This window comes from Salarias fasciatus, chromosome 5 (assembly GCF_902148845.1).
Source record: "Salarias fasciatus chromosome 5, fSalaFa1.1, whole genome shotgun sequence".
In the NCBI taxonomy this organism is placed as follows: Eukaryota; Metazoa; Chordata; class Actinopteri; order Blenniiformes; family Blenniidae; genus Salarias; species Salarias fasciatus.
Genome location: NC_043749.1, coordinates 30,866,257 through 30,880,174, shown reverse-complemented (window position 1 = coordinate 30,880,174; position 13,918 = coordinate 30,866,257). Strand labels below are relative to the sequence as shown.

Below are 13,918 nucleotides of genomic sequence, written 5' to 3'. Positions count from 1 at the left end.
CGGAGTGACCGCAGCAAACCGAGGCTGACTCCAGATGGTCGTCTTTTTGTTCACAAATCACTCCATTCTCTTTTCATCCCAAACCAAACTTTTACAGAATGCAAAATAAAGACATTTGCTGGATTGTGGGAATCTGACCAGGGCCTTTATTTTTTTATTTTTTCTGTGAAATACTGTCAGATGAGCAGCTGCTTCCTGGAACAGACATTTTATATTTTCGAGTCTTTTGGTGTTTTCTAAGTGACTATTGAGCCAAAACAGGCGGCCTCCTGCTGCGTTGTTGAATAGTGTTGACTTGATAAAGTTCTGGCTCATTTTTAAATGAAAAATTCCTGTTTAAAGCAGCTGTTATGTTTCTGTCTGGACTCACTCGGTGGATTTAATCCATGCAGAGCAGCTTATTGTTCTATTTCCACTGAAAGCATGAAACTGAAGTTGGCTTGTGATTCGGCAGTTAAGGGAAAAATAATTTTGCATGAGGAGCGGCTGTTTATCCCTTTTCTGTATGTACTGATGTAAAAACAAACATTTCAGTTGAGACAACTTTGCCCAACAACCAGAACTGAATTTGTTTAAAGCTGTAGTGCGTAACTTCGGTCGCCCTCTAGCGGAATTCTGCGTTCTTACAACAATAAAGCCGGCGCTTCCACATGACGTACGCCGGTGTCCCCCCCCTCCCCCCAACCGTCGGTCACTTTCCTTCTTCGCCAGCAATCCTTCTGCCGACCGTCCAGGCTTTTTTTTTGTTGGTAGGATCCACTTCAGGACTCTTTCTCGGCCGTTTCTTTGGATTTTCCGCCATGTCGCTTCCTCGGTCTGCCTGAGCTCTGCCTGTTGCTATGAGACCCTCCGCGCGTCCTCCCCCTCCCTTCTTGTTGTGACGTAAAATGCGTAATTTCCTGCGTTCCAGCTCGGGAATGTCGCCAGTCGACAAGCAAAGCAAGAATTATATATATTGAAAAATCCCGCGAGATGTTAGAGGAGCCGATCAGCTTAATCTGCATTTTGTCATCTCCACTAGTAGTGGCTTGGCTAAAACGGACATTCATAGACATTTAAAGTTGCACACTATAGCTTTAACATTTTTTTCTGAAAATGGAAAAAATAAAGCATATTTCAAAGTAATCTTCATGGCTCAAACACATTGGACCAGGGTATTGTAAAGATGTGAAACATTCAATAAAGTATTTAGAAATTTGTGAAACATTTTGTGGATTTGTGAAAATGACAAAATTAAAAAAACATTGACCTAAAGGGTGGTGTTTGTGATTTTCCCATCACTGAGCAGCCCTGCTTCCATCCGGAGCGTCGCTCCGGCAGTCCGGCACGCCAGGGTTGTTCAGATGAAGTCCAGGAAAATGAACCAGTGTAATGCTCTTACCTGTTGGTCGTATCTCCACAAACACTGCTGGGTTCCTCCGTCGAGCACACGGTTGTTGGGGATGGTTCATCGGTTGACGTGTGCAGTCACACATTACCGCCAGCTGTACAGAGGGACAGTCCTCCAGTTTTTTCCTGCTATTTTGTTTGATATATTTGAAGAAGACAAAATGTGGATATTTGACCACCGATCCGAGAGCAACGGTTACAGCTACTGAGCTCCCAGCATGACAGACTGAGAGAAGTCGAGCAAAATCCTACAGTCCTTAACCTGTGTCGCCCCTCTCTCTCTCTCTCTCTCTCTGGTCCTTCATTCTAGTAGTTTACTGTTTTGTTAAAAAAAAAAAAAAAAAAAAGGTTGTTTCAAAACAGATACATTGTTGCCAAGTCAGGGAAGTTCAAAATTGTGCCATCAAATTTACATAACTGCTCATTTGCATATCTAGGTCGCATTAGGTGATGACGTCATGTAAAACTGATACATTGTTGCAACTCCTCAGTCAGGAAAGTTCTACATGACGTCATCATGCACAGAAGGAACCGTATTGCTGCAAAGTGAGTCACGTGACGTGACAGATACAGCCACAGAGCCCTGATCATTCAAAGGCAGCTTTTAACTGCAAGTACAGACATCTGTTGACATACAGCCACTGTGTTTCATTCTTTCACAAATGTAGAAATGCTATCTACAGTGACAATTCACATTTGACTGGTGTCTTGTCTCATACGAGTATTATCACACATCAGCGTTTGAGTAATTTACATTAATGTAGTGTTTCCAGGTTGTGATTTATTCTGTGAAGTGTCTATTTAATTAATTCATCATAGATTCAGTTGTATAAGTAATTGATGCATCTTAAAGGTCCATTCAGAGATCATCCACATTCTTTGACATATTTAAACACATTTTTTTAAATAATTCAATAGTTTCTTTGAATAGTTATTAATTATTTTAAAAATTTGTAACTCAGTTACTGACAGTTTTGTGATAGTTACTGAAAAATAGTAACTAGTTACAGTTAATAGTTGCTTCATGAAAAAAGTAACTTAATAACTCAGTTACTTAAACCAAAAAGTAATGCATTACTGAAAAGTAACTTTTAGATACTTTTAAAGGTTTTTCCAGTGCTCTCAATAAATAAAGGCTACTGACTGAACTCCCCTGCAGCCCTTATTTCAGTCTGTACTGATGTTATTTTACAAACTGTTGATGAAACTGACCATTTCAGTTTATTTGCATCCACAGCACTGAATAACTACTAACTAGCCATGGAATGTTATCCACTGTGCTCCAACACAAACACAAAAGCATTTTTTCCAATACCTATTTATTTTATTCAACAACGGCCTGCAAAAAGTAAAGTGGCTTAAAAGTAACTTGCCCATCACTGTTCACTCCAAACAACGATAGGAGTTCATCTAATGAGCGCCTGTCTTGACACTACGTTGTGTCAGGAGTTTAAGGTCAAAGGACAAGTAAACTGACCCCAAAACACAGTTAACATTTTGTGTTTTCTCTTGAAAATGTTGTGGGGTATATGGAGTCGTATGATCTTATGAATACTCAAGGCTGTTAAATTGGATACAAGTGTAGTTTCTTTAAGATCCACACACACACACACACACACACACACACACACACACACACACACACACACACACACACACACACACACACACACAGGTAGAATATGCGAATTCCACACAAGACACCCTGAATCAACTGTAATAGTAACTTTCCACCTTGAGCGTTTATACAGTGGAGTTGACTTGGAGAACTTATGTTCCAAAGGAGGGAAAGAAAAGCTGGAAAACATCCTCAGGGAAAGTTTATCAGGCCAAGCAGAGGGTGTGAGTCCACTTGAAACACACTCTTAAATTAGCTGTAGTGTAGTATTTCTGTGAGTGAGTCCATGCTGAACTCCGGCCACGTTAAATCTATATTATTTCATAAAACAGAATAAGCCCATTCTCTTTACTGCAGATCTCTTTACATGAAACTTGAAGAAGTGCTCTGACTCTTATTTGTATGAAAAGAGTCAAAAAATTTCCAGTTCCTGGTGCAGATGTCCTGCATGCTTCTGTGTTTAGATATTTAAATATAGCAGCTTGCAGCAGTGAAAGGACCTGAGAGCGACCTTCTGACCCTCGGTGAGACTGACACATGGTGGCTTAGCATTAACCTGAATGTTCCAACACGACTCTACACTTACAAACCACCAGCAGCTTTTCTGAAATCTCTCTGCAGAAGCTTTGGTCATGTGATCCTGAAGGGCGCTGGGGTCTTTCTGCTGCTTTGCCTCAGGTCTGTCATCTGGTACAGTAAACCAGATAAAGATCAGTTCTTTGATCTTTTCAAGAGATCCAACATTAATTACTGTGTGCAAACAAACATTTCTCCATAGCTGCATCAAATTTAGCAGGATTATGACTGCTGAAAATAATGCCTAATGGCGATCACTGAGAATTTGGCTGAAATCAGTCACAGACTAAAGACAAGTGAGTTTTGAAATAATTGGGTATTAAGTACAGGATGAGACACGCGTGATGGCATGTTCAAGGCATGGTTTCAACATGGTTCACTGTTTTGCCCAAGGACACATCAACATATCCTTTGATTAGCCAAAAGATAATGACTGGTGACAGGTGAGAAACACTGACTACGTCTTTGACATGGAAATTTTTCATGCATAACACATTTTGTGACAGATATGGATTTCAGTTAGTTTAACAAGATCTAAATTGTAAAAGCTTCCCTTCTGGGTCAGACAGCCTTTAATACTGCAGCTCTCCTGGGGTGTTCACAGTCTGCAGTTTAATGTGTATCTACCAAAGCTACAAGTCTTATCCAACCTAAATGAACTGATTTTATTATTATTATTATTATTATTAAATAATAATATTCATTATAGGATATTCTGATTATCAGTCACACTTATTTTTTCATGCACATTAGTCCAATGATCATTTCATCTGATTACGTGTACTTATTTTAAGACATGCACATTCTCTGCCAGCTGCATTCAGATGGGGGTCATGGTGGGCAGGAGCTAAATGTGGCCAACACCCTTCACTGGCTAACACAGAGAAACGTTCACTCCTGCACACACATACAGATCATTCAGACTCTCTTAAGCTAACATACACTCGGGGAGGAATGACAAACAGATTACAGAATCAAACCTGGATCTTCTTGCTGGAGGGTAATAGCTGTTTTGACATGGACTCAAATAATGGATGCAACAAACTAGCAAAACAAGAGATTGATGTTAATATGAGGAGTGTACAGCAGAGCTCTCCTGCATCGGTCAGGCTCCGTCTCTTCACAGAGATGGAGCCTGAGTGTTTTCAGGAAGTTGTGTTTCACCCTGTTTATATGAGGATGGAATTGGGGCATTTTTGAAAAGTTGTGCTCTGAGAGCAGTTGTCAAAAAGCTACATTTTAAATGTCGCCGACCATCGTCATAGTGAATGTAACAAAAATTAAAATTTCACCTGAAAATTTTGCTGTTTAATCTCATTTGTCAAGCAGTATTCATGTAAACAGGAACATCTTGTCTCTCAGTAAGAAGAAAGTGCTCATGTAAAAACATCTGGTGCTCAGCAGGGGTGATTATTTTAATATTTTAGCATGTCTTCTTTTATTTATCTTTTCTTGATTCAGACCGTCGGTGCCCAGTCATGTTATACCTCAAAAGCCAGAATTACATAAGATAATACAATAATTACACAGCTACTGTTAAACAAGAAAACACTGACAGAGTCCAGACAAAACCCGCTAAAACCCACTCTGCAGGTCGACTTCTGATTGGCTGCCTAGCTTACGTCACCTGCTGCCCAATCACGTAATCCGCGCAGGGGGCGGGAGATTGAACAGCCAATAGGAATCCAGAGGATACCGGCGTTGGTCCCGCCCCCTCGCGTAAAGTCCGAACATTAAAAACGAGCCGTCGCGCTGCGGTCCCTCCCTCTCTGCCGCTGTCTGTCGGCCCGGTAGCCGCTCCTCTCACCCTGCCTGCACCAAAACACCTCAGAACCATGACTGACAAACTCCCCTACAAAGTCGGTGAGTTCCAGTTTGTGGGGTTAATGTTGTGCTCCGGCTTCGTTCTTGCTAACTTGATAGCACCTAGCATGAGTTGTTTTCACCGCTAGCTTACATTGTTTACAATCAGCTAGCTGCCCAGCAGTCACTCTAGCTTGTGTTTTGCACTTTAACTGCATTTGATTTTCGTAGTTTGCAGACTTTGTTGTAAACCTGAGAATGAATCGACATGAACCCGTCAGCGTGTTCCTCTCGTGCGCCGGAGGTCAGTGGGTATTGTAGTTCACCTACTGCAGACTCTCCTGTGTGCTGGTCCGCACGTGAACTACACTTCCCACAATGCCCTGCGCGTGAGCGACAGGAACAGGCAGAAAATAAGCTGCTCTGAAAGAAGCGGCTGCTGCACGTGGTGTTGTCTTTCTGTGAAAGATTACTTGTCTTTTACTTGTCTTTTATCACACATTGTGAGATTTTTTTGAGTCACAACTTTATTCTGCGGTTTAGCTTTGCTCCGGAAGTGTGAAAACGAGTTACAGCGAGGAAGAGTGGGTAAATTAGAAGCGCAACGACATGCACAGCTCCTGCTTCCGTTTCAACATAATAAAACACACTTGAGTGCGAGAACTGCGCGATTTTGGAGATGGTCCAATTTTCAAAAGCTCTGTTTGAATGCGTCTTCTGTGTTGTAGCACACCTGCTGTGACTGCTGCTCTGCACAGCGTGCAGCAGCTGGCTGCAGAGCAAGTTGCACAATGTGCTGCTAACAGATAGGCCAGAGGCGAAGTCCACGCATTCTCCTTTAACTTGGTCAGACGTGTTGGTTCATGCAATCTTTCATTTACTTCTCATTTCTTCAGTTTTGATGTGCATTTTTTGTAGTTTGATTTAGTCCAATGCTATATTTTCTCACTTACACGATTCCATTGGTTTTTTTTTTTTTTATTAATCTCTACAAGTGAATGAATGACTGGTGGTCAGTGTCTCAGAAATATTTAATAATCCCATCAGTTACTACATGACAGAGCTGGACTGATTATTCACATGCACATTTTACTTTGGGTAGACTTTGTAGAGGGACATGATCAAACATTAAAAGAAATAAGAGGCTCACAGGTTTTATCTGCACATTTATCCGATTCTTTCTCTTCCTAAAATAGCCATTTTTTAAAAAAATTTTTTTTCAATGCTGGTCTCCAGTGCATGATCCCACTTCCCTTCAGGTTCAGGGTTTGTCTTGTGACTGTCGCACTCTTAGCAGTTTCACAATTTTTACACCAAAAAAACTTTTACCCTAAAAATAAAACATGGTCAGGTTGATGGTAATTAACAAGTCTTGTGTTTCCTTGAAACAAACTGGTTGTTTATGATCAGATTAATCAATACTAGTGGTCCATAAATATCCTTTCATCTTTGTGACGGTTCGTGTGACTGATCACGCCATGATCGCCCTTTGCCATTATTTCTAATAAAGTCATAAAGACTGAGGCGTGAAGAAAGAACCTTTTGTTCTGAAGGAACATGTAATATAACTGAGTTTCACAGTTAGTAAAGTGTATTAAAAGAAGTTTTTCCAGATTTGTGAGGTTTTAAAAGGAGTTTATAAAACGCTGTCTTTTGTAAAATGTGTAACCTGAACACTGGAGTACTCGTCCTGTTTGTCCACAGTTTGACGTCTTCCCGCCCTTCCCTCTCCTCCTGTCTCTTGTAGCCGATATCAGCCTGGCTGATTGGGGCCGGAAGGCCATTGATATCGCCGAGAATGAGATGCCTGGCCTCATGAAGATGAGGGAGCTGTACGGCCAGTCCAAGCCCCTGAAGGGCGCCCGCATCGCCGGCTGCCTGCACATGACCCTGCAGACCGCCGTGCTCATCGAGACCCTGCAGGCCCTCGGCGCCGAGGTGACGTTTCCTGCTCTTCCTCCTCTCTCACCTTCACAAAGGGCTTTAGCAGCTCCCGGTTCACACAGCCCTCAGAAAAAGCCAACAAATTTGAATTCCGCCGCAGAAATTTAGTCTGCTCCTGCAGGACGTCGTCTCCACCCGGGAGTCTGCGCCTGTTCAAAGGAAGTTTCTCCTCTCCGTCTTCTCTTGCTCATATGGAAGATTTAGGTTTTGTTCTCTATAAAAGTGCTTTATAATGCCTGTTTGTTATGAGTAAATGGAAGTTGGAAAAGTTTAATTTTAATATCAGATTCCAGTCAAAGCATGGAGATTTGACAGCTCGCAGAGAAACCAGACGTCATGAGGCGATATTGAAGAGGACACATCATAAAAGAAATTCGGTTATAGACAAGTCACCTATTAATTGTTTCGTGTGTGAAGCAATCAGAGGCTAATATTGTAATGCAACAATAAATAAGTTACTAAACAACATATAAAGCCATAAAGTGAACGAAAACCTTATCAGCCAGTGTTGGTTAACCTCTGAGATATTAAAATGGACCTGGTGTCCATGAGCAGCAGTACCACACACACACACACACACACACACACACACACACACACACACACACACACACACACACACACACACACGTATGACGACTGACCTTGGTTGGAGCAACTCGAGGTTCAGTGTCTGACTGAAAAACTCGTTTTACCGTTTGAGGCATGTGGAGCAGCTATAATCTTAAATAAGGAAAAATGAGAACCACTTATTTAAACATTGATTAGAGAACAAGTGGATCCATTGTGCTTTTATTTTTTGCACCGGCTGAGTTTCCACAGAGCTTCACTAACTGTTTCTTTGAACTTCTTCCAATCTGGTGAAACATTTCTAGGAGTAGTGAAAAAGAGAAAAGAAGCCCAGACTTTGTTTTAGTTTGTCCTTTTGCTGACTTGAAGCCATTGGAGCTTAATTGAGTGCAGCTCTGGACTGCTCCCTGCCTCGCAGCTACACTCTGCTGGGGCTGATTGGATCAGACCTGCGCGCCTCGTCCATCTCCAGGCCGCTGCCGCTGCATCCTCTTATCGGGCTGCCGTTTATCAGGCCGACCAGGACCGGTCTCATCCTGCAGGATCCTGCACACAGAACAAATATTAGCCAGCTTTCTCTGTTTGTTTTCCACCCAGTCTGCCTCAGTCTGTGAGGACAGCCATCCCTCGTCTCCTGCAGCGCAGAGCATTTCTTCTTATTTAACTACATGTATTCAGAATAAAAACTTTGATTTACATCTTTGGGATTTCCTGAAATGCAGTTATGTGTTTTGTACACTAGATGGAAGCATTCACACAAAGCATGATTCTACAATTCAGTATTTTGTATTTGTCTTTCAAGCATGATGCACCATTTCTAGAGTTCTTCCCACAGGCCTGTCTGTAGATCCCTGCTGAAAAATGGAAAGAATGATTTATCACCAAATCAGATTTTCATCTGCAGACGTGCGTGATTGCGTTAGCTTGTGTTTGTTTGGAATGCCCCTTGAGGCGTTGCAGCTCGACTGTGAGTGTCTCGGCTGTGTCATAAGGTGGCAGAGAGCGAGCGGTGGAGGTCTGCACTGGGACTCGGACTCGTCGAGGACTCGGAGTGAATCTCTCCACCGACACTCGGATCAGAGCGTCTGGAGGAGTGAGCGTCCCGATTCTCTCCTTCCTGACTGGCCTCTTTCCTCCCGTCCTCAGGTCCAGTGGTCAAGCTGCAACATTTTCTCCACTCAGGATCACGCTGCTGCCGCCATCGCTAAGGCCGGCATCCCAGGTAAGACGGTCTGTTTACAGCGCCACCTTCAGGACAGAACAGGGACCACATGGAAATGAGGCTCAAAACATGGTCTTTCTTTTAATCATTATTTCAACAAGCTTCACTATTCTTTCAAGTCAGTTTTTAATTTCTGGCAGTTTTAGTCCTTTCAGGGATTTTTTTTCTCCTTTTTTCTAGCTGTTTTTAGCTTTGAGATCGAAGAGAAGAGCTTAACTCAGTGAAGGTCCACCACTGAGGGTCTAGAGGTTTAGTTACTGAGAGTGTGTTGGAGGAACACACACAGAAAGCACCCGTGTGTGTGTGTGTGTGTGTGTCTGCAGTTTACGCCTGGAAGGGCGAGACGGACGAGGAGTACGTGTGGTGCATCGAGCAGACGATCTACTTCAAGGACGGCCAGCCGCTCAACATGATCCTGGACGACGGAGGAGACCTCACCAACCTGGTGCACCAGAAGTACCCCAAGCTGCTGGCGGGTGGGTTCAGAGGTCAGGCGCTCCCGAATGCCCCTCGAGGCGTTGCAGCTGGACTGTCGGTGTCCCGGCTGTGTCATGAGGAGGCAGAGAGCGAGCGGTGGGGGTCTGCACTGAGACTCGGACCCGTCGAGGACTCGGAGTGAATCTCTCCACCGACACTCAAACAGCATCCTGGTCTGCAGGTTCCTCTGTTTTAGAAATGCATGAGTTTCTCACTGTGTCACTCTGTACCGGTTTGGGTATCGGTGCGTCTGCAGGAAGTCAAACGTCTCCTTTCAGGGGCAGCAGACTGACTGTGCCGGTTGTGGCGTCTGCAGGTATCCGTGGCGTGTCGGAGGAGACCACCACCGGCGTCCACAACCTGTACAAGATGATGAAGAAGGGCGAGCTGAAGATCCCCGCCATCAACGTCAACGACTCCGTCACCAAGGTATCCACTCGAGCTCCGTTAAGTCCAGAAACCCGTGACGGCGTGTTCTGACCGCCATGTCCGCCTCCCGCAACGCAGAGCAAGTTCGACAACCTGTACGGCTGCAGGGAGAGTCTGATCGACGGCATCAAGCGCGCCACCGACGTGATGATCGCCGGCAAGGTGGCCGTGGTGGCCGGCTACGGCGACGTGGGGAAGGGCTGCGTGCAGGCCCTGCGGGGCTTCGGCGCCCGCGTCATCGTCACCGAGATCGACCCCATCAACGCCCTGCAGGCGGCCATGGAGGGTGAGTGGCGAGAGGCCGAATCCGGCCTGCAGCAAGCTCCAGTCTGGCCTGAAACAAACCAAGCAAATGGTTTAAAGTTCAAAGGATACATTGATTGTTTTTCAGTAAATTTCTTAAGAGTAGCAGGAAGGACACCGCGCTGAGACCCGAGCTGAGAAGTCGTATCATGGCAGTTGGCTACCTAGCATTAGCCTCAGAGCCGTGCTGTCAGGCAGAGTCTGTAAAAACATGCAGGATGTTTCTGGACATTTCACTGAATTTTACACCAGAAGTTTTAATTGAAAGTGGCTTTATGTTGAGGTTCCAGTCATTTTTCCTTGGTTTTGTGAAAATAGACTCATCTTTTCATCGGATGTTCTCTGAATGAAAAACTTTATCACGGCAGGATTTTACTGATCGCTCGAAGTGAAGCGGCGCCGAGCGGTACAGGGCGCCCTGTTTGTTTAAGCTCAGATAACAATCCGCTCTTATTGAGAACTTCATTTTAAGAGAGGTTTGAATGTCTGTTGTGTAAAAATAGCTCCACCAAACTTTTCCAGGGTCCAGCAGAACATTTCTTTCTATTCTTATCTTCCAGCTCGTCTCAGCTGGCAGGTTTGGAGTGCGCACTGCTCTATAAACACAGAAAAACTCAAGAACTGTTGGGTGTTTAAAATAACGTATTTTGACTGTTTTAAAGCTGGAAAAATGCAGTTGATCTAATAGCTAAAGGGTTGATTTTTTCTCTTTGCAGGTTATGAAGTGACCACCATGGACGAAGCCTGCAAGGAAGGGAACATCTTCGTGACGACCACCGGCTGTGAGGACATCATCCTCGGACAGTAAGCCCGGCCGGCCCCCCACCGCCTCCGAATCCCCGTCGATCCGCCGTCCTGCGCGACTCTGACGGCTTTTCTTCTTCTTCAGGCACTTCGAGAAAATGAAGGACGACGCCATCGTCTGCAACATCGGACACTTCGACTGCGAGATCGACGTGAGCTGGCTCACCAAGAACGCCGTCCAGAAGATCAACGTCAAGCCTCAGGTAAGAAGTCCGGAGTCGCTCGAGCTCAAAGTGAAAACACATCGTTTTTGTGTTTTTGCTTCAGGAAAGATTTTGAAAGGTTGTATTTTGTGTCTCAAAGCAACGTTGTCGTGTCAGCAGACACCAAAACGCAATGGAACGGCGTCAGACGAGGCTGAACGAGTGTTTTGTTTGTTGAATGAGCTGCATAAATATTAAACGCCCTCTTACAGCCTGTTAAGCTCATTTATGAGCTTCAACACAGGAAGAAGACTCAACCGGAGTCAAACCTGAACCCCGGCTCGGAAAGCAGCAGCACCAGACTGTTAATAATTGCACGACTGATTCGTCTCAAATGGACTTTAGAGCTGGTTATCTATAAAATAATCCTACAGGATGAATCACAGTGTGTGTGTGAAGCACTTTAGGCTCGACAACTTGAACATGATCAAAAGCTGCATTGAAACCAGACCTGATGGGAAAATATCCTCCTGAGTGTGTTTGAAAGGGGACGAGGTTGTGATTCATGGAGCGTGAAACCAAGCCTGAAGCTGAGAGGAAATGCACCGAGCAGTTCCTCGTGTCGCATGATTAACACGGAATCACGCCAGTGAATCGGCTGCTTTAACTTCCTGCTGGGAGACGCGTCCCGATGAGGGTCAGGCGGTGAAAATGCCCCTCGAGGCGTTGCAGCTCGACTGAGTGTCTCGGCTGTGTCATGAGGAGGCAGAGAGCGACGGTGGAGGTCTGCACTGAGACTCGGGCCGTCGAGGACTCGGAGTGAATCTCTCCACCGACATGTGTCCACATCTGGAGACCGCTGGACCGGCTTCACCGTAGAGCTGCTAACCTCCTCCTTCCGCCCCCCCCAGGTGGACCGCTACCGCCTGAAGAACGGCCGTCACGTCATCATCCTGGCCGAGGGCCGGCTGGTCAACCTGGGCTGCGCGATGGGCCACCCGTCCTTCGTCATGAGCAACTCCTTCACCAACCAGGTCAGACCCCGGGGTCACGCCCCCCGCCGCCACTCTGACCCCTGTCGGCTCCGATGGCCCGGCTTCACCCGCTGCTCCGTCCTCTAGGTGCTGGCTCAGATCGAGCTGTGGACCAACACGGCCAAATACCCGCTGGGAGTCTACTTCCTGCCCAAGAAGGTCAGTGGATCCTCTCTGGAGACTTGACTGTCGTTCATTGAAATTGGCTTTGTGTGGAGATTGGAGTCGTTTTCCGGAGAAATTGTTGAAATAGCCGGCTGTTAAAGCTGGATTCTCCCGCTCCGCCCTGCTGAATGTGGATCCTGGCGCCCCTGGTTTAGGGCTGTGCTGGGAGTGTGTGCTGGCCTGTGATTGGCTCAGAGTTTAAGCTTCCTGTTTGTCCCCCCCCCCCAGCTGGACGAGCAGGTGGCGGCGGCCCATCTGGACAAACTGGGCGTGAAGCTCACCAAGCTGTCAGACAAGCAGGCCAAGTACCTGGGCCTCCCCGCCGACGGGCCCTTCAAACCCGACCACTACCGCTACTGAGGCCCCGGCCAGCCGGAAGAGGGGGAGCCAGCAGGAGGAGGCGTGGCCTCAAAGATTCAGAGACGCTTCCACACATATACACACACACACCTGAAGGCCAATCAAACATCAGCTGATTGCTGCGTGCTCTCACACGCCTCGAGTCGGTCCCGTCGCCTCTCCTCGCCGCCTCTCCTCTTGCTCAGCGCGACCCGTCGGATTCCTCCCGCCGTTAACGTCATTCCCTCCTCTCTCGTGGAATCTTCACTTCCCTCGTCTCGAGGCGGCGGGCGACCGAGCGCTTCCTCTCTCTCTCTCTCTCTCTCTCCTCCATATCACGTCGGATCGAGGCAGACAGTTGATCGCGCCGCTGCCTTATTCCAGTGTGCTCACATTAACACTGCCCTCCATTAGCACTTAATTCAAACTGTACTTGAATGGCGTGAGGCAGGCAGAGACGACGGTGAAGCTCTCCCACGGCGAGAGACGACAGACACCAAAGCACACTGTGTTCCCGCTCCGTCGTCGAAGTCTTACTGTTTTGTTGCCTCATTTTCTTCCTTTTTATTGTGAATATTTAATTTGACTTGAAGGGCCAAAACATGTGCAACGCCCCCACCCGCCCCCGCTGCGGCCGGCCGGACTCCTGCCACCGCAGGCCGGGTCTAACGGTTTTACAGCTCAGCGAGCTCCAGCGCTTGAAATCGACAGATTGAAGTGTGAAAAATAAAAATGAAAAAAACCAAACGCCCGACTCTGGATTGTTTCAGTGTGAATGTTTTCATCACAATGAAGTACCAGCTTTGGCATTTTCACTGTTATGGATGCTCAGGGGAAAGGCCTTAAAAATTTAATCCAGATTATAGAGTGTCTTTTAGTCTTCTCACTAAATTTCAGATTGCAGAGCTGTAACCAGATTAAATTGCTCATATAATCCACATTTACAACACGGATTGAGTTGAATTACGGTAACAAACACGTGTAGACCTGGTAGAGTGTGTCTGCAGCAGCTATCTTTCAAGTTGGTTTATTTTTCTGCACTACCTGCTGTGGACTGTGGGTGGCGCCAACTTCGGTCAGTGTGCAGGTTAATGAGGCAGAT

The 13,918-nt window shown here is 45.9% G+C and overlaps 1 protein-coding gene and 3 non-coding genes across 4 annotated transcripts; all 4 read left to right on the top strand.

The window, feature by feature from the left end:
- Positions 1-5,314: 5,314 nt before the first annotated feature.
- Positions 5,315-13,238, top strand: ahcy (adenosylhomocysteinase). Its single transcript, XM_030092458.1, has 11 exons — positions 5,315-5,446; positions 7,134-7,324; positions 9,047-9,122; positions 9,446-9,598; positions 9,916-10,028; positions 10,107-10,314; positions 11,048-11,135; positions 11,221-11,338; positions 12,190-12,312; positions 12,400-12,471; positions 12,706-13,238. The coding sequence occupies exons 1-11, from the start codon at positions 5,419-5,421 to the stop codon at positions 12,835-12,837; spliced, it is 1,302 nt and encodes a 433-aa protein (XP_029948318.1). The 5' UTR covers positions 5,315-5,418; the 3' UTR covers positions 12,838-13,238.
- LOC115389361 (small nucleolar RNA SNORA17) lies at positions 8,839-8,972 on the top strand. The gene has a single exon (XR_003931589.1). It is a non-coding gene; the product is annotated as a small nucleolar RNA SNORA17 (small nucleolar RNA).
- LOC115389359 (small nucleolar RNA SNORA17) lies at positions 9,625-9,758 on the top strand. Its single transcript, XR_003931587.1, has one exon. It is a non-coding gene; the product is annotated as a small nucleolar RNA SNORA17 (small nucleolar RNA).
- Positions 11,989-12,118, top strand: LOC115389360 (small nucleolar RNA SNORA17). The gene has a single exon (XR_003931588.1). It is a non-coding gene; the product is annotated as a small nucleolar RNA SNORA17 (small nucleolar RNA).
- Positions 13,239-13,918: the final 680 nt, after the last annotated feature.

Bases quoted from the DNA above. Each gene is read 5' to 3' on its own strand.
- ahcy (XM_030092458.1), top strand. From the start codon at position 5,419: ATGACTGACAAACTCCCCTACAAAGTCG. The intron at 9,123-9,445 runs GTAAGACGGTCT...GTGTGTCTGCAG, and splicing joins CGCTAAGGCCGGCATCCCAG to TTTACGCCTGGAAGGGCGAG. The intron at 12,472-12,705 runs GTCAGTGGATCC...CCCCCCCCCCAG, and splicing joins TCTACTTCCTGCCCAAGAAG to CTGGACGAGCAGGTGGCGGC.